General features: G+C 44.9%; 1 protein-coding gene across 1 annotated transcript in view; it reads right to left on the reverse strand.

Annotated features, from left to right (window-relative positions):
- The window catches only part of lrrc7 (leucine rich repeat containing 7), a 331365-nt gene that overhangs the window by 120492 nt on the left and 191438 nt on the right, over positions 1–19435 (reverse strand). The window contains exon 15 of the mRNA XM_078561876.1: positions 6742–6841. Coding sequence (XP_078418002.1) covers positions 6742–6841 — 100 coding nt within the window. The remainder of the gene's footprint in view (positions 1–6741; positions 6842–19435) is intronic.

Raw genomic sequence — 19435 nt, forward strand, 5'->3', positions numbered from 1 at the left:
GTGATATAAGTGTGGAAATATCTCCCGCAAAAGCAGTAGTTACTAGCTCAATTAATAATTTTAAATCTGAGATTGATATATTTTTGCTAGACATGGGTATAAAAGGACATGGAGCCAAAGCAGGTGGATGGAGTTAAGATAGAGATTAGGCATGATCTTATCGAATGGTGCAACAGGTCGAGAGGCTGAATAGCCTACTCTTGTTCCTGTATTCCTAGTTTCACTGACTTTGCCCCTATTTTCGGTTCATATTGAATTTCTCCCCTATGTCACTGAGCTAGCGTCGTTCCTTTTTCCTTCAAAGTTTCTATTGAATTCAGCGAAGTTTATATGCTGTCTTGAACTGTGGAACACTATGGAGCACTTACAAAACCATATAATGAGGAACTTGCAGCATCTTATACATTGTGTCAAGTCTTCTTTTTGGTTGAAGTATTAGGCTAGGAGGTTCTTTGGCCAATGGTTGAGAGCAGAATTTGAACAGTGTTTAATCATTGCTGGTACTGAATTTTTTTTTTCTTTTTGATTTGCTGATTTTCATGCATTGTTCCGCATTTTGGCAGTCTGTGACAACTCTAATAAAATTGTCATTTTTCTTATGGATTGCACATCAGTTGCAAAGGAAAATTGACTTAAATATCTAGCCCTACATTCTGACCTAATTTGAAAGTGGCAGCGGAGATAGTGGATGCATTAGCTATAATACTCTAAAATTCCCTGGATTCTGGATTGGTTCCAGTGGGTTGGAAAAATGCTAATATAATGCCCTTATTCAAAAAGTGGAGGAGGCGGAATGTAGGAAACTATATAGACCAGTTAGTTTAATGTCTGTCATTGGGAAATTGTTGGAATCCATTATTAAGAAAGAAGTAATGGAGCATTTGGAAAGTCAAAATGCAATCCATCAGAGTCAGCATGGTTTTATGAAGAGTAAATCGTGTTTGACTAATTCGCTAGAGTTCTTTGAAGATGTGACAGGCAAAGTGGATAATGGGGATCCTGTAGATGTAGTATATCTGGACTTCCAGAAGGCCTTTGATAAGGTTCCGCACAAAAGATTAATACACAAGATAAGATCACACGGAGTTAGGGGTAATATATTAGCTTGGATAGAGGATTGGCTAACCAACAGAAAGCAGAGAGTCAGGATAAATGGGTCTTTTTCTGGATGGCAAGCTGTAACTAGTGGGGTGCCACAGGGTTTGGTCCTTGGGCCCCAACTATTTACAATCTATATTAATGACTTGGATTCAGGGATAGGAGGTACTATAGCTAAATTTGCAGATGACACCAAAATAGGTGGGAAAGTAAGTTGCAATGAAGAAATAAGAAATTTACAAATGGATATGGACAGGTTAGGTGAATGGGCCAAAATTTGGCAGATGGAGTTTAACGTGGATAAGTGTGAGGTTATCCATTTTGGTTGGAAGAATAAAAAGGTGACTTATTATTTAAATGGAAAGAAACTTCAGAATGCTTCAGCGCAGAGGGATCTGGGTGTCCTCGTGCATGAATCGCTGAAAGCTAGTATGCAGGTACAGCAGGTAATAAGGAAGGCAAATGGAATTTTGGCATTTATTACTAAAGGAATAGAGTATATGCCTGTACAAGGCATTGGTGAGACTGCACCTGGAGTACTGTGCACAGTTTTGGTCCCCTTACTTGAGGAAGGATGTAGTTGCATTGGAGGCGGTTCAGTGGAGGTTCACTAGATTGATTCCAGAGATGCAGGGCTTGTCTTATGAGAAGAGATTGAACAGTTTAGGCCTATACTCGCTAGAGTTTAGAAGGATGAGAGGAGACCTAATTGAGGTATATAAGATGCTAAAGGGGATAGACAAAGTAGGCGTGGAGCAGATGTTTCCCCTTGTGGGGCATTCTAGAATGAGAGGCCATAGTTTTAGGCTAAGGGGTGGTAGATTTAAATCCGAGATGAGGAGGAATTACTTTTCTCAAAGGGTCGTGAATCTGTGGAATTCACTACCTCAGCGTGCAGTGGATGCCCGGACGCTGAATAAATTTAAGGAGGCGACAGACAGATTTTTGATTAGCAACAGTTTGGAAGGTTATGGGGATCATATTGAATGGCGGGGCAGGCTCGAGGGGCTGAATTGCCCGCTCCTGCTCCTAGTTCTTATGTTCTTATATTCTCTTCATGTGATGAATTATTTTTGTTGTTGGTAATTTAAGAAGCTCAGGAAAAAAAAGGAGACAATAAACTATCACCTTACAAAAGGAATAGTGCAACAATCTATTGGTATGCTGTTCAGGTAGGGTAGTCCTGGTTTCAAACCTTAGGTTCAACTCTCATTTGACTTCAAGCTTCTTCCAGGTGAGAAGTTTTGACAACCTGTCCTCAGAAAGACATCGATACAACAAAAAGGGTCCCTAGAAGATTTAATGAATGGTTCTAGGAAGTAGAGCTTTGTTATGAATAGTGACTCACAGAATTAAAATTATTTCCATAGGGAAGAGTCCACTGAAAGAGGTCTTAAAAGCAGTGCCAGGCCCCAAGTCTTTAAATAATGCTAATGGCATACAGTAGATATAAGCAGAGTATTCAATTCAAACCAATCACAAAATTAGATGATGTGCATATAAATGTGGCAAACCTCAAATAGTAGTGGAAATTAGAGATCAGAAGAAATATTTTTCCTTCAAAACATCCTGGGTATGTTTTGTTAAGGGAATGTTGGCTTGCTCCCCTAATGTTTCAGCTGGTAAGTGCATTGTCTAGTGTGGAATTAAACCATATTTAATCGGAAAGTTCCCCCACCTGGGCTAAGTTAGCTAATTTAAACATGGGGCAGCAATGGGGTTTCTATAATTGGACTTCAGTTTCCCTTGAAAAGCGAGGGGGAATTCAGCCAAGGTTTCCACTTCTCTTGAAAGTTGGATGAGGCTAATATTGGGCTTGTTCTTGATGCCCCCACCTGATAACAGCCTGTCAATACTTATTATATAAGCTAATATATTAAGAACAGCTATGTACTTCAGGTCCTGGCAACCAATTGGCACAAATGTGCCCTGGTATTAGTTAGTGCCTTGAAAAGACGGTAGGAAAATAACTGGGGGGAGGCTGGCTGAATATCTGGTTACAAATAATACTAAAGGCTATAAAATAAGTATAGAAACAAATGAAAAGTATTTTATGTAACAATAAAGTTCCAGCCTTGTTGGAGCATGGAAATTTAGGGTGAAATTGCACATTAGTGGAGATGTAAAACATGTGAAATCAAGATAGAGAGATGGCTGTTACAAAACATGCCTAATATTGAGCTCTATTAAGGTCAATGGAACTGAACATCAGGTGGAGCATATAACAGGTGTGAGAAATAGTTGTTTTAAAAAATATTTTTGGGGAATATTGTGTTATTCTGTGGAAAACACTGTGTGTGTTTGTGTGTGTCTATGTATGATATAATTAAGCTGGGCAGAGATTAATAGGAGGCAGATTGTCTGGGATGTAAAACATGAAAAGGATAGAGGTGTTAGGTTTGAGATACAAGTAAATAGGTTAAATCTAACATTTACATTTTTAGATAAGTTGAGAGTTTGTTTGTATGTCAAAGGGGAGTCAGAGGTAAAAAGAAACATGATTGCATCTTGCAGGAGTTCCATAGGTAAATAGACGGGGAGTTATTATATTTTATTAATCTGAAAGCAAAAACAAGATAGAAAGATGGAAGATCTTATATTTGGAAGGGTTTGAGTTTCAAAGAGGTATGAAAACAATGGAACCTAAGATGAAAGGAGGGGAAAAAGGTATTTTCAAAGTTACTGTTGTACTGGAGATAGCAGTTTTGAACTGTTGATGTAGCAGCTAGAGCTGTTTGAGCTATTGAGTTTGGAGCTTTTAGCTCAGGGCTGGGAGAATATGCAGTTTGAATCAACCATCCAGTTAAACCAGAAAAGTCTTGGGCTGTAAAAAGCAGTTTTATTCCAAAGTTTGGATTCCACAGCAGAGTGGAAGAGAGTTAAGAGGTCATGTGGTATGCCTTCATTGAAGCTACAGCAGTTTGTCTTGGGTAATATTACTGGATTTTGTATAGTTAAATACCAATAAGGGAGTGTTGCCTGGTAAGCGCTTACTTCTGGGTCTGACCAATTGGAGAGTCTTTTTGGGGGAAATGTTTTTTACACAATTTACAATTACACAATTTAAGTTTTCTTTTATTCTTGTTAATAAAACGTTTACTTTTAATTTTTAAAATCCCAAAAGCATTACTGGGCCTCTTACTGCTGAGATCGGTACGTCGTCTTCTCATTTTCAGAATACAAATAAAAAGGGTATGGCCTGTAAGCCAAGTTTCCCTCTGGGACTTGGTTTGCACAACAATTAACACCAGCTCTGGTCATAGCACAAGCAACTGATGTGATAGCACCAGTTTTGCTGGGAGTGGTGGCTGCTGCTGGTAATACATTAGGGCCTTCACCAGGAATTGACATTCGATCCCTGGAGAGAGGTAAGTGGGGTGGGATAGGGGTCGTGGGGAGGTGGGTCAGATGCAAAGGCAGGGTTTAGCTCTCAGCGGATCCCCCCATTTCCCGATGCCAGGTACCCAGATCAGGTACTGAGTGCCTGTGAATGAGGGATCCCCTCCCCTCCCACACCCACCCGCCCTGGCAGTGGACTGCTGGCAATCCCGGCAGGGTTTGTGGGTAGCTTTCTGGAAGCACGGGAGACCCATTAAATCTAGGTGTGCTCAGGTATAGTTGGTTTTAAGTACTCATTGATGAGCCTAATTGCCTTTCCACCACTAATGGAGGAGGTTCCCCACATCAACCGCTCCCTGCCACTCACTAAATGTGGAGCAATTTTCCCGACGCTTGGAGTTGGACGTTCGGCCTCCCAGCCTGCCTGCCATCCTACCTGCTCCAGCGGGCTCCACTAAATCCGCCCACTGTGTCTGGATTGGAATGGAATAAATCGGAGTTAAATAACATATAACATAACATTGAACTAATCATCTAGATTCTCCTTTTCAATCACTTGGGCAAGAGAAGGTTTCATTTTAGGAGATTAAATAAATTAGGGAGAATCCATAACAGTGAAAATCTTATATGCTCTGTCAAAAGGAATGGATTTGTGATAAGTCCACCTGTTCTGCTATTGACCTTCCAAATAGTGGAGGAAAATCTAGCCCCATACCTTTAGCAAGTACTCTCTCTTCTCCTCTTCATAATAACATTTCTTATTCAGACACATTTTTAAACCTTGACAAAATTCTTAAAATTAAGTAAGAGAGAGGAAATGTGGTGAGGCAAATAATGGAGATAGGACTGCCAGGAAGAAGGAGAAGAAGGCCTAAAACCAGATGGGAAGATGCTGTGGCAAGAGACTTAAGCACAGTGGGATTGCAAGGGGAATGGGTAATTGACAGCAGGAGTTGGAGAAGGGTGATCAACCAGCATTGTGGCAATCGCAAATGAAATGGGGGAAGCTGGAAATGGAAGAAGTAGGTGATATTGATGTTGACCACAACTCCCCATCTTATTCCTCTTTTTATTCCTCAACAGATCATTCACAATATGTATTGCCTACCAGAACAATGGGACAGGCAGTCGAAGAAAAGTGAGGTGGACATTGTTAGATTAATTTTCTCCTGAAGTGTAATGCTATAACATGATACTCCACTCAGCAGTCCATTGAGCATTTTATCCAAAATCAATCAGCATACTCGGAAGACCTGGAACATGAATGTTTATTCTGCTTAAGAGTATAGTATTCAACATCCTCCAGGGTTGGGTAGTCTCCAACATATATTTTTATGGTAGCCACTGATTTCCTTTCTTTCCTGACAGCACTAACTCATTCTGTGGTTTAACTTCAAGGATGCTGGTAGTCTGTGTTACCTTACCACAGTTACCATTCTTCAAGTGTAATCTTAGAAAGTGAATGTTCACATTCTACTCACTATAGGGCAGTACATTACAGCTTGATCTTGCCCTTATCTGACATCTATACATGGGTCACTGGATAGCAGGAATCATGTGTAATTTTTCCACTTCTCTGTCAAGGAATCTTGGGGCCAATTGTAGCAATTCCAAACCCACGACCACTACCGTCTAGAAGGAAAAGGGCAGCAGATAGATGGGAATGCCACCACCTGGAAGTTCCTCTCCAAGTCACTCACCATCCTGACTTGGAAGTATATCGCCGTTCCTTCACTGTCGCTGGGTCAAAATCCTGGAACTCCCTTTGTAACAGCACTGCGGGTGTACCTATGCCACATGGACAGCAGCGGCTCAAGAAGGCACCACCATCTTCTCAAGGGCAACTAGGGACGGGCAATAAATGCTGGCCCAGCCAGCGAAGCCCACATCCCATGAATGAATAGAAAAAAACCCTTGCTGATAACATCTAATTCAGCACACACCGTGCATTAATCTAGGTAATCAGTGTAGTTCAGTTCCACATTAGATAGTACACATCGCAGCAGAGCTACCAAAGAGAGCTAAGACTTAATCTACAGTTATATTTTGACATTACCAGACATCAAAATGTACAAGTGAAGCTTCTCTATGAACTACACTTTTATAAATGGGGTTGAAATAACAAAAAAAAGCCAAGAGACTAGCACAAGTTATGTTTTTACATGTCATACTATATCAACTTGCTAGTTGGTATTATTTGCCCATTGCCAGCTTACACACGTAAGAAGAAACACAATTGGGTGAAGAAGATGTCACCTGAAAAATAGCACTGATCTCAGTCCTCTGAGTGAGGAGGAGTCTCACCTTCATCGTTGCGTGGCTGCTGTGGAAACATATAGTTTGTCAACACTCTCTGTTTTGTTTCTGGATGAGACTCAGTTTGCAGAGGGATTAGTGCCTTGGACTAAACCAGAAGGATAAGAACAGACAGGAAATTATATACTGAGTACATTATTTGAATTAACACTATATCACAAGACTATATCACAAGGTAGCATCAGTAGGCTTTCATTGAACCAGAAAATTATGTTTTTATTCTATAATTTAATTCAGGCAATGATTTGATAAAGGAATAAAGCTTTTAAGAATTATTCAAGGGCCTCATATTGGAATTAAGGTCAGTGATACTGCCCAACAGGTCAGGCAGCATCTGTGGAAAGAGAAGGAATATTTCCAGGTCGATGATCTTTCATCAGAATGTTTCTGTTTCTCTCTGTACAGATGCTGCCTGACCTGCTGAGTATTTCTAGCATTTTCTGTTTTTATTTTAGATTTGCTTTTGTATCAGTTACACCACCCTTATTTAAAGATAAAAACTACCATTTTGTAGGATCTTGTAGGTAAGGGGGGGACTACAGCTGATTAACTTTATCATATTGGATAAATCCACCTTAGTACTCAATCAAATTTTCTGTTTCAGTCTACGAGACCATGTGTATCTTACTGTTCCTGAGTTGAGGTTGAAATTATCTCATCATGACTGTGGTGATCCGGCCATCTAGCATGAGACCTCTCGAGACCAACCTGAAATTAGGATTAGGGCTTCATATAAATAATGTGGATGAGCTGCTGATATCTTCACAGACAGCTCACATTTCTGCAGCATTGAATGTGGATGGGAAGCAGCAGCCAAGGATGGTTGAAAAATGGTGTGACTCTATTTTGGGTCTGATATTTTACACCCATCCTTGGAATGTAGGATGTTGATCCCCAAAATTATGCCTTGTTGCGTGTGTTTATTCTGTCTGCTTGTGTTAACTGAACATTGATTGACCATGGCTGCCAAGTAGCATTTTCCTAATGCACAGCAAATTTTAATGGAGAGTTTTTTTTAACTTTAAAATTTTTCTGACTTTAGGGAGTCCTCATCTCTAATTACAGCTAGAGGATAATTCACAGAACCTTGTAACATGAAACAAGATACATAAAGGATGATTCTGCCAATCAGAAGCTCCTCCTGGTGAGGAAAGGGTCCCACAGGAAGTACCACTTGGTAAACTTCAGCTCACTCTGGCTGATTTTCCATTTATTGATTTAAATGACAGAAGAATAGGATTGTACACCATGATTGTCTGTCCAGCACTTCCTACAAGTGTTGTCCCTGACTAGGAATGGCCACCCCTGGATCAACTCTGTAATATGTGGTGACTGGATTGTATAGAAGGTAAACACACTGCTTTTTCAAAGTGGCATCTGTATTCAAATCCAACCTAGACTGAAGGAATAATAACTTCTTACTTGAGCTTATGGTATATGTTGTTTCATGCTGGTACTAAGAAATGAGACAGCGGAAAAATATTAAATTTAAATTTGAATCTGCATAACCATGCATCTACACGAATTAAATTAATACTACTTTTACGCAGCAAATATTATCGATGTATTTTGTTTGCAGGGACAATATCCAGATGTAAATTTTGTACAATCACAGTAGACAAATATAGGGGTGAAATTCAACTTTAGCAGGGGCACAGAATGACAAGTAGAGGAATTTCCAGCCAATGGAATGGAAAATTAGGCAGGCTGTATAATTGGCAGCAGTTCCCCAATTGTCTGTTTTGTGCCTCTGCCGAAGTTAATTTTCACTGTCAAAGACATTCATTTTGGCTTAAGTGAGGCATTGCTCCCATCTTCTCCTGAAGAAGCTGCCTCGTGTGCAACATAGATTCACAGAAGTTGGTATTCTTCTAAAATCTCATAAACGTGGCATATTTCTTGTGGGGAACAAAATAGAGATGTTGCCAGGCTACTTGATTGTGTGGGACATCTCAACCAAGTTTGACCCTGTCACAAACTGATATTCATGTGCTTTGCAGTAGAAGAAAATCGGAACAGGCCTTTTAAAATATCAAACCAGTTCCAACAATTTGTTAGCCATGACTGCTTAATCTTTTAAACCCAATTTCTAATTCTATCCATCTCTTTATACCTTAACTCTCCAAGAGTTCATTGGATAACAATCAGGAGCAGAATCCTGGCTGATTGTTCACTTATGAACAGGCAAAAATCTCAGGAGGGCAAAAAAATAGGGTCAATAAGTGGGAGAAAAACTATGGCCTAAGGACATTACCTTAATTTCCCTCCATGTTTCCACTATTCAATAATTTTAATATAAATTATAAAGAAACATTACATTGGTAAAAAGCACAAACAGATTCTTCAACTGTGTGTTGTGCTCAATTTAGATTCTCACTCATCCAAAATGGATGAATGCACATTTACAATAGTGACAATAGTTGACCTTTGCTTGTCAAGTCATTTGTATAACTTACCTGCGCTGAGAAGAAAAATCTAAATCTGGTTATTTGCTCCGGCTCTAACCTGACATAATTTTAAGATTTCAAAATATCAACACAGCAATAATAGAAATGAATGATACACTGCCAATTTACTTTCACTCATCAGCTATCAAGAACATAGGTGCAGGAGTTGGCCATTCAGTCCCTTAAGCCTGTTCTGTCATTCAATTAAAACATGTTTGATCTGTATCTTAACTTCACCTTGGTTCTGTAACCCTTAGGGCAGCATTTTTCCCCCGTTGGGGAGGTTGTGTGGGAGCGGGCGCGAGTGGGCGGGTTCCTGATTGGCGCCTCCGGTCGGGGGCACGCCGCCATTTTACGTGGGCGGGCCAATTAAGGACCGCCCAGTGTGACATGCGCCAGGAAGTGCTATGTGCTCCCCATGCGGGCAGAGGGGAATTCCCTGAGCTGGGAGTACGCTCCTTCATGCATGCATGCAAAAGAGCGCACAGATCTCCCTGAAGCAAAATGCTGCCTCTTAAAAAGATAATAAACGATGTGAAAAATTTTATTGACATGTCCCCTCATGTGACACTGTCACATGCACTGGAACATGTCAATTACTTTTATTAAAAGTGTAACACAAATTTTAAATCCCTCATGAAACCTTATCCCGCCCGTGGATGAGGATTCATGTTTTCTCTGAAGGCCGCCTGGGCTCTTCGCCTGCCCACCAACCTTAAGGTTGGACGGGCAGCATTCTTAACAACTTTAATTAGTTCAATAGGCCTTTGATAGTTCGGCAGGTGTGCAGCTGATGTGGCTGCATTGAACTGACAGTCTAAATGATGCGTGGTGACGTCGGGACGCCCGCCCGACGTCACCGCGCGTCATTTTACACATTGGCGAGCGGGCCCCACCCCTGCTCGCCAAAGGGAGAATTCTGCCCTTAATATCATTGCATAACAAAACTTTGTCAATCTTAATTTTGAAATTTTTGATTGACCTAGGGCAGAATTTTCGTCATGGTGTGGAAGCACGTTTCAGTGCACAAATGGCCACACTTAAGGCAGGAATTTTCAGATGGTGGGGTTTCCTGCACCGCCACCTGAGGAGTTGGCAGGGAACACAATCCTGCTGACCATGGCAGCTCTGCAGCCATTTAATGCTGTGAGGAACATTAATTGGCTGGAGATGGGACTTCCGTCCCTCTATCAGGTGCAAGTCCCGCCTCAGTCAGCTGCCAGCCAATCTGATGAGTCAGCAGCTCTGTAGACGCAGCAGCGCCACTGACAGCAGTGGCCAAGTCTGGGACTACAGGCATATTCCCAGAGTCTTGGACCAGGTAAATGTTGGGGGGACTCATGGTAAGGAGAAGAGGTGAGGCCGGGGGCGGGGAAGGGGGGGATGTGGTGTTGGAGGGAGGGGGCTCGGGGTCTTGGTGGAGAGGCCAAGGGGAGGAAGCACCTGCAGGGGGTAGGTCTTGGGAGTTGGGTTGCCCGAGGTAGAAAGGGTGACCTGCCAGTCTTCCCTCTACCACTGAACTTCTCCTACCAGCCCAAAATTGAGGCTTGGCGGGTCCTCAGTTGAATGAGGACAGTAAGCTGCCCCAGGTGTCGCCCGCCCCACATAAAATTGCAGACAGTTCAGGGGCAGGCAGGAAGGCAGCAGGAAGGCCACTCAGGGAATTTTACAGGGCCCACTACCTGCAAGTATGACAGTGGGGGACCGTAAAATTCTGCCCTTAGGTTTTTTTGAAGGAAATCTGATTTCCTCTGTATTCTCAACCTGCACCAGTTTCCTCTGGCCTTTTTGAGGGTCTAGAATGCCCACTGTGCAAAATGCATACCCAATGCCACTGAGTCTGGGTTCCCCATTTTAATTAGAGGACTGAAATTGGATTTCCTCCTGCACACCATTTTTATCTGGTGGTACGGGGTTTTGAAAGCCCATTAAAAGCACGCCAGGTTTGAGACTTCATAAAGTAAATGGAAAGCCTGCCGAGGAGTCCAGAACATACTGAAAGGTAAGCATAAAGTGTTTTCACACCATCAAATATCACCATTAGGTGCTGTATTGTAATGTAGATGTATTTTTAATGCAATGATTCATCATAGGGGTCAGTCCTTAAAGATAAGTTGACCCTTACATTGACAAGCCTTGTGTATTTGTTCACATGCATTACAAAGCTTTTCTAATAGAGAAAGCATCTGGTCTGGCCTACATGTGACTCCGGACCCACAGCAATGCCATTGACTCTTAAATTGCCTCTGAAATGGCTTAGCAAGACACCCAGTTGTATCAAATCACTACAGAAAAGTTGATAAGGAATGAAACTGGACAGACTACCCAGCATTGGGTGGAATCGTCCCAGATTTGCACAAAGTGTGGTAACGGGCGGGAAAAAGGATGTTTTATCCGCCAGCCGCAATGGTGGCTTTTCACATCCCATTCCTGGCATGTCCTGGTTCATTAATTATGCATTCATGGGGAACACGCCAGATCGCTGGCAGGCAGGTTCGGATTTGCCTGCCACACTGTGACCTCAGTGCTTCCTTGCTCCGCGCGCCACATTTAAAGCGCACCAAAGCGCAGCCTACTTCAGGTCTACAGACCAGGACTGCTCCAGATGACTGATGGCCCCAAAAGCAAAGAAGACGGCAGCCCTCAAATTTAGTGATGCCTCTCTGAGGCAGCTGTTGGACACAGTTGAAGGCTGCTGCGATGTCCTCTACCCTGCTCTGGCCGCAGGAGGACAACCAGAGTCACCAATCCGGCTTAGGAGGCGGTGGCAGCAGCAGTCAGCGCCACTGGAGCACAGGAGTGGTCAGCCATCCAGTGCAGGAAGAGGGTGAATGCTCTCATCCGTTCCGCCAGGGTAAGTCAACCACCTCATCATTCTCAACTCACACACTCACAAACCCATCACACATCCACAGGGATCTCACACCTCAAGGGACAACACCACTAACTCTCACACACACCCTAACATCTCCATCAGGCTCACATCCTCTGGAGCTCACTTTGTTAATCTGTCCATGGCTCTGCTTACTACACAAACATTCCATGCAGTGCCATGAGTCCTGGTCACACTCTCTCCATCTGCTTTCATGCAGGAGAAGCCTGCTCACAATAGCAGGGAGAGGGGTGGAGTGACCCACATTAGACCCCTCACTCACTTTGAGGAGCATGCCATCGCGCTGACTGGTGAGAATGTGGTCCGTGTCTGCAGTGATGGTGAGGTCGGCGATGAATACCCATGCGAGGATCCTGCACCACATCATCCCTCTTTCAACGTAACTGTGAGTGCTCTCTCTCCTGCTTTTGACTGTGCTGCCATGCACTAATTATCTCTACTTTGGTTCGCAGGGAGCCCTGCCAAGCAACTGATGCCCTCAGCCAGCCAGTCCCTCAGCTCCATCCAGGTCCTCACCTCCAGCCAAGAGTACACCTCCTCCATTGAAGACCTGGAATTAAGCAGCCTGGAAGTCCTGTCACAGTGCTGACCCACACCCTCCACCAGCGCAAAGGCACATACCTCAGTGAGAAGTAGAGCAGGCTCAGGTTCACAATCTGGTGGTCGCCGCACAGATACGTGTCCACAGCAGGAGGAGGCAGGTTCAGCCAAGCTCCCTGACTTAGAGGACTGATGGGGAAGAGGCATCTGTGAGGTACTAGTCAGATGACGAGCGTCTGGATTTGGCCTTCTAACTCATTCTGGAGAGTCAGCAGAAGGCGGGGAAACATCACACAGAGCTGTTGGAAGCCCTCAACAGAGTGCCACATGAGTTGGAGGAGTGCGTCCGCCTGCTCTCTGATAAAGTGGTGTCCACATGTGCGTGCATGGAGATCTCCATGGGGAAGACGGTGGATGCCCTGGAGACCCTATTCCATTACAATGTGGAGATGCACGCAGACCTGCACTCCATCATGGTAACCATGGGTGAGTCCCTGCAGTGGCAACGCAAAAGGGAAACGGGGCATCTCGACCTCCCTTCAGGTGCTCCTTCCCCTCAAGGAGTCAGTCTGAGGCCCTCGGGCACCCGAAGGGAGGAACATCAGCAGTTGGGCAGCCCTGGGTCATCCACTCAGGAATCTCAGAGGCTGTCCTCTCCCTCCAAGTCCCCTATTCCTGTGACCCATTCAACCTCGTCCTCGGTCACCGCAGAGGGAGCAGCTGGCCCATAGGAGGATAGCCAAAGCAAGCTGGGGCCCTCAAAGCCTCAGCTCTCCAGGGGACACATGCCAAAGTCATTAGAGGCAGCAGGGTCAACCATTGCGCAGGCTGCCTCCAACCCTCCTGCAGATGCCAGGAGCACCTAGAAGAGGTGGTAGGCCTCAAAAAGTTAAGATTTTCTGATCACAAGTGGTTGCACAGGTGAACACATTTCATCACTTTATGATCTGAAAATAGATTCACTTTCACTGAATAATGTGTCATGGTGTCTATCAACTTCACTTTAAGGCTTTGCAAGTCTTTCCCCTGCATCCCTCTCCATTAGCAGTTCAGCTGCACGTAGTTGGCCTACAAGTGATTCTGGAGGGAGAAGTGTGTGTGTGGCAGGGCTTTTCATAGAGTGATAGCCATAGATTCATTGAGGTCTACAGCACAGAAAAAGGCCCTTCGGCCCATCAATTCTGCACCAGTCAAACAAATACCTAACTATTCTAATCCCATTTTCCAGCACTGGGCCCATAGCCTTGTATGTATGCCATGGCATTGCAAATGCACATCCAAATACTTCTTAAATGTTATGAGGGTTTCTGCCTCTACCACCCTTTCAGGCAGTGAGTTCCAGATTCCCACCACCCTCTGGGTGAAAAAATTCTTCCTCACATCCTCTCTAAACCTCCTGCCCCATAACTTAAATCTATGCCCCCTGGTCATTGATCCCTCCACCAAGGGGAAAAGTTCCTTCCTGTCTACCCTATCTATGCCCCTCATAATTTTATGCACCTCAATCATGACCCCTCCCAATCTCCTCTGCTCCAGGGAAAATAACCCCAGTCTATCCAATCTCTCCTCATAACTAAAACTCTCCAGCCCAGGCAACATCCTGGTAAATCTCCTCTGCACTCTGTCTAGTGCAATCACATCCTTCCTATAATGCGGATTCCAGAATTGCACGCAATACTCTAGCTGTGGCCTAACCAGTGTTTTATACAGTTCCAGCATAACATCCCTGCTCTTATATTCTATGCCTCGACTAATAAAGGCAAGTATCCCATAGCCTTCTTAACCACCTTATCTACCTGTCCCGCTACCTTAAGGGACTGATGGACATGCACACCAAGGTCCTTCTGATCCTCGGTGCTTCCCAGGGTCCTACCATTCATCGTGTATTCCCGTGCCTTGTTTGTCCTGCCCAAGTACATCAGCTCACACTTATCTGGATTAAATTCCATTTGCCACTGACCAGCCCATCTATATCCACCTGGAATCTAAGCTTATATTCCTCACTATTTACCACCCCACCAATTTTCGTGTCATCCGTGAACTTACTGATCAACCCTCCTACATTCAAGTCTAAATCGTTTATATATACCACAAACAGCAAGAGACCCAACACCAATCTCTGTGGAACCCCACTGGACACAGGCATCCAGTCACAAAAACACCCCTCAACCATCATCCTCTGCTTCAGAGCCTCGGGCAAGAATTCTCCCAGGCATGCTGATCCTTCCTTTATCACACTCATCTCAATGTCCCAAGCATTTTCAATGCTGCCTGCTGGGCTTCTCTTTTAGTTGACCATCTGAGCTGACCTGCATTTCCGCCCACCCAATGTTCGCACTCCCATGCAGCACCTATGCCCGTCGAACACGAGGCTCCGCTCGCTTTCGATTTGAGAAAAATGGTATTCGTCACTTTTCTGCTCAGCTCCCCCATCCTTTCCCCTCCCACAGTGACCCATGTCCTTGCTCCCATCACTGCTGACCCCCCTACACCACCTTCCACCTCCCTACTGTCACCTACCAACCCGAACCCTTTTCTTTGCAGGATGTCCAGGTGAATGGGCAAATTCCCTACTTCCCTTAGAATCCCACCCCCAACCACATTGACCACCCCAACCTCCTCCTTCCACCCCCAGGGTCCTTGTCTGCCTCTGAGTCCCCACCAACCACCCTCACCACCCTTCAGGCTCATTCTGTTCCTTTTTATACTCACCATTCCATCCTACCATGTCCACCCTCAGTTCCCTCCCCAGGAGACAGTCATTGACTCCACAGACCCCTCCCACTGCACATTTACCTGGACATCCACCCCACCGCTTACTCCCTCCTCCACCCTTACTCCTTCCCCCCACACTGAAATCCTTCCTCTCCCTGGACTCCTTCCTCCCTCTGAACTCCTTCCTTTATACCTTCCTCACCCCTTACACCTTGTTGCATTCTCTCCTGTTACATCTTCCCCCATATTCCTTCCTCTCCCCCTCCCAACCTCACCCTTCTGACACCTTTGTCACCCCTCCAACCTCACCACCCACCCGCCCTGACACCTTCGATCCCTCCACTTCCAGCGTCCACCACACCCCATGCAGTACACCTTCCTCTCCCACTCACAGCTGGATCTTCCTCTTCCACCCTTTGCCAATCATTGGTAGCAGCCCATGGCCAAGACCGTGATGTTCTGAAGCAAATCTGTGACATCAACGAAGACCTCCCATCTCCCGTGAGCTGCTTTGTGGTGGACCCGTGTTCATGAGAATCCACCTGGCTTGCGATGTTGCTCCAGGGTCCGGTAGCTGTAGGGCTCCAGCATCTTTTTTTTAATATTCATTCATGGGATGTGGGCTTTGCTGGCTGGGTCAGCATTTAGTGCCCATCCCTAGTTGCCCTTGAGAAGGTGGTGGTGAGCTGCCTTCTTGAACCACTGCAGTCCATGTGGTGTAGGTACACCCACAGTGCTGTTAGGAACGGAGCTCCAGGATTTTGACCCAGCGACAGTGAAGGAATGGCGAGTGACTTAGTGGGGAACTTCCAGGCGGTGGTGTTCCCAACTATCTGCTGCCTTTGTCCTTCTAGATGGTAGTGGTCATGGGTTTGGAAGGTGCTGTTGAAGGAGCCTTGGTGAATTCCTGCAGTGCATCTTGTAGATGGTACAGACTGCTGCTAAAGTGTATCGGTGGTGGACAGGGTGAATGTTTGTGGATGTGGTGCCAATCGAGTGGGCTGCTTTGTCCTGGAAGGTGTCAAGCTTCTTGAGTGTTATGGGAGCTGCACTCATCCAGGCAAGTGGAGAGTATTCTATCACATTCCTGACCTGTGCCTTGTAGATGATGGACAGGCTTTGGGGAGTCGGGAGGTGAGTTACTCGTCGCACGATTCCTAGCCTCTGACCTGCTCTTGTAGCCACAGTATTTATATGGCTAGTCCATTTCAGTTTCTGGTCAATGGTAACCCCCAGGATGTTGATAGTGGGGGCTTCAGTGATGGTAATGCAATTGAACATCAAGGGGCGATGGCTGGAGATGGTTATTGCCTGACACTTGTGTGGCACGAATATTACTTGCCACTTGCCAGACCAAGCCTGGATATTGTCCAGGTCTTGCTGCATTTGGACATGGACTGCTTCAGTATCCGAGGAGTCACGAATGGTGTTGCAAATTGTGCAATCATCAGTGAACATCCCCACTTCTGACCTTATGATGGAAGGAAGGTCATTGATGAAGCAGCTGAAGATGGTTGGGCTGAGGACACTACCCTGAGGAACCCCTGCAGTGAAGTCCTGGGGCTGAGATGACTGACCTCCAACAAACAGAGCCATCTTCCTTTGTGCTAGGTCTGCTCCTTGGATGTCCACCATCTGAGCAAGGCCCTAATGATAAGTCCTGACTTCTGCACTTCACACATATTCAGACGTGTTCTGGGCTGGCGTGTTTTCCCGCTGGCATAATGGTAAATCTGATCTGGGGGGATGATTCCGATCGGGCCTTACTTTGCATCTCATTAGCGAGATGCAAAGCAGGTGCACGCCGGCCTCCTGTGGGTTGGCATTCTGCCATCGTGGACACCATCGAATGATCCCACTGTGCTTTCACACCGGTATGAAACCGATTTTTGGCCTTTACACCATTTTGTACCCCGCAAACCGCTTGATGCCAATGGGGCTGGAAAATTCCATCATTGACTTAGGCACCAGAAACAACAATAGCAAACCCAGCCCTGTCGACCCTGAAAAGTCCTCCTTAATAACATCAGGGAGCTTGTGCCAAAATTGGGAGAGCTGTCCCACAGACTAGTTAAGCAACAGCCTGACATAGTCATACTCATCCAATCATACATTACAGTCAACGTCCCAAACACCACTAACACCATCCCTGGGTATTGTCTTGTCCCACCGGCGGACAGACCCTTGAGAGGTGGCAGCGCACTATGGTGTACAGTCGGGAGGGTGTTGCCTTGGGAGTTCTCAACATTGACTTCTGAGCTCATGAAGTCTCATGGCATCAAGTCAGTCAATCGCAAGGAAACCTCCTGCTGATTACCACATACCGCACCCCCCTCAGCTGATGCATCGGTGCTCCTCCATGTTAAACAGCACTTGAAGGAAGCACTGAGGGTGGCAAGGGAACAGAATGTACTCTGGATGGGGGATTTCTATGCCCATCCCCAAGGGTAGCTTGGTAGCATCACTACTGACCAAGCTGGCCAAGTCCTAAAGGACATAATTGCTAGACTGGGTCTGCGGCGAGTGGTAAGGGAACCAACAAGAGGGAAAAACATACTTGACCTCATCCTCACCAATCTACCTGTTGTAGATACATCAGTCCATGACAGTATTGGTAGAAGTGGCCACCGCACAGTCCTTGTAGAGATGAAGTCCCATCTTCGCAATGAGGATATCCTTCATCATGTAATATGGAACTACCACCATGCTAAATGGGATAGATTTCAAACAGATCTAGCAACTCAGAACTTGGCATCCACGAGGCACTATGGGACATCAGTAGCAGCAGAATTGTATTCAACCACAATCTGTAACCTCATGGCCCGGCATATTCCCCCACTCTACCATTATCATCAAGCCAGGGGATCAACCCTAGTTCAATGAAGAGTGCAGGAGAGCATGCCAGGAACAGCACCAGGCGTAACTAAAAATGAGGTGTCAACCTGACAACACAGGGCTACTTGCATGTCAAACAGCAGAAGCAGCATGCAATAGATAGATCTAAGCAACAATTCAGATCTAAGCTCTGCAATCCTGCCTCATCCATTTGTTAATCGTTGTGCACACCTAAACAACTAACTGGAGCAGAAAGCTCCACAAATATCCCCATACTCAATGATGGGGGGCCCAGCACATCTGTACAAAAGTCAAGGCTGAAGGATTTACAACCATTTTCAGAAAGAAATGGTGGGTGGATGATCCATCTTGGCCTCCTCCTGAGGTCCCCAACAGCAAAGATGCCAGTTTTCAGCCAATTTGGTTCACTTCATGTGATATCATGAAACAGCTGAATACATTGGATACTGCAAAGACTATGGGCCCTGACCACATTCTGGCAATAGTATTGAAGACTTGTGCTGAACTTGAACTAGCTGAGCCCATAGCCAAGCTGTTCAAGTACAGCTACAACACTGGCATCTACTCGACAATGTGGAAACTTGCCCAGCTATGTCATGTCCACAAATAGCAGGACAAATCCAACCCAGCCAATTACCGCCCCATCAGTCTACTCTTGATCATCAGCAAATTGATGGAAAGAGCCATGCTGAGGAGTCTGGAACCTTTTGGCAGGTAAATTTAATGCCAATGTCTCTTCACATCCCCCATGTCCCTCATTTCCCCAGGACTCCTCATATCCTCTCTATATTCCATGCTGCCTCTACTCCCCATACACTTTCCATACCCCTTCCAATTACCCCATGCCCTTTTATGCCTCCATGCATCCTCCATATCCACTCTTGTAGTATCAAACATGTACAGGATCAAAATAAGCTCATACAAGTTTCAATCAACTATTTATAGAGCTATTTATAGTATCATTGAATAAAGCGTTACTCCTCTTAACACCTCTTAATTTTGTCCAAATAAACACACAGGCATTGAAAAATAACATAAAAGAAATAACAACTTATTATAACCTCATAAATATACTATTCAAACAAAGCTAGCTCTCCCCTTCAAACTGTGTCAACATTGCATACAGGGTTGAGTCCATTAATTAACTTAATTAACTTGGAGTTCAGTCAAGGATTCAAAATCAGGCTATTTGGGGAAAAAAAACCCAGATGTCTGGCCATAATGGGTACTG

The sequence above is a fragment of the Cetorhinus maximus genome, chromosome 17 (genome assembly GCF_964194155.1).
Source record: "Cetorhinus maximus chromosome 17, sCetMax3.hap1.1, whole genome shotgun sequence".
NCBI classification, from domain to species: Eukaryota; Metazoa; Chordata; class Chondrichthyes; order Lamniformes; family Cetorhinidae; genus Cetorhinus; species Cetorhinus maximus.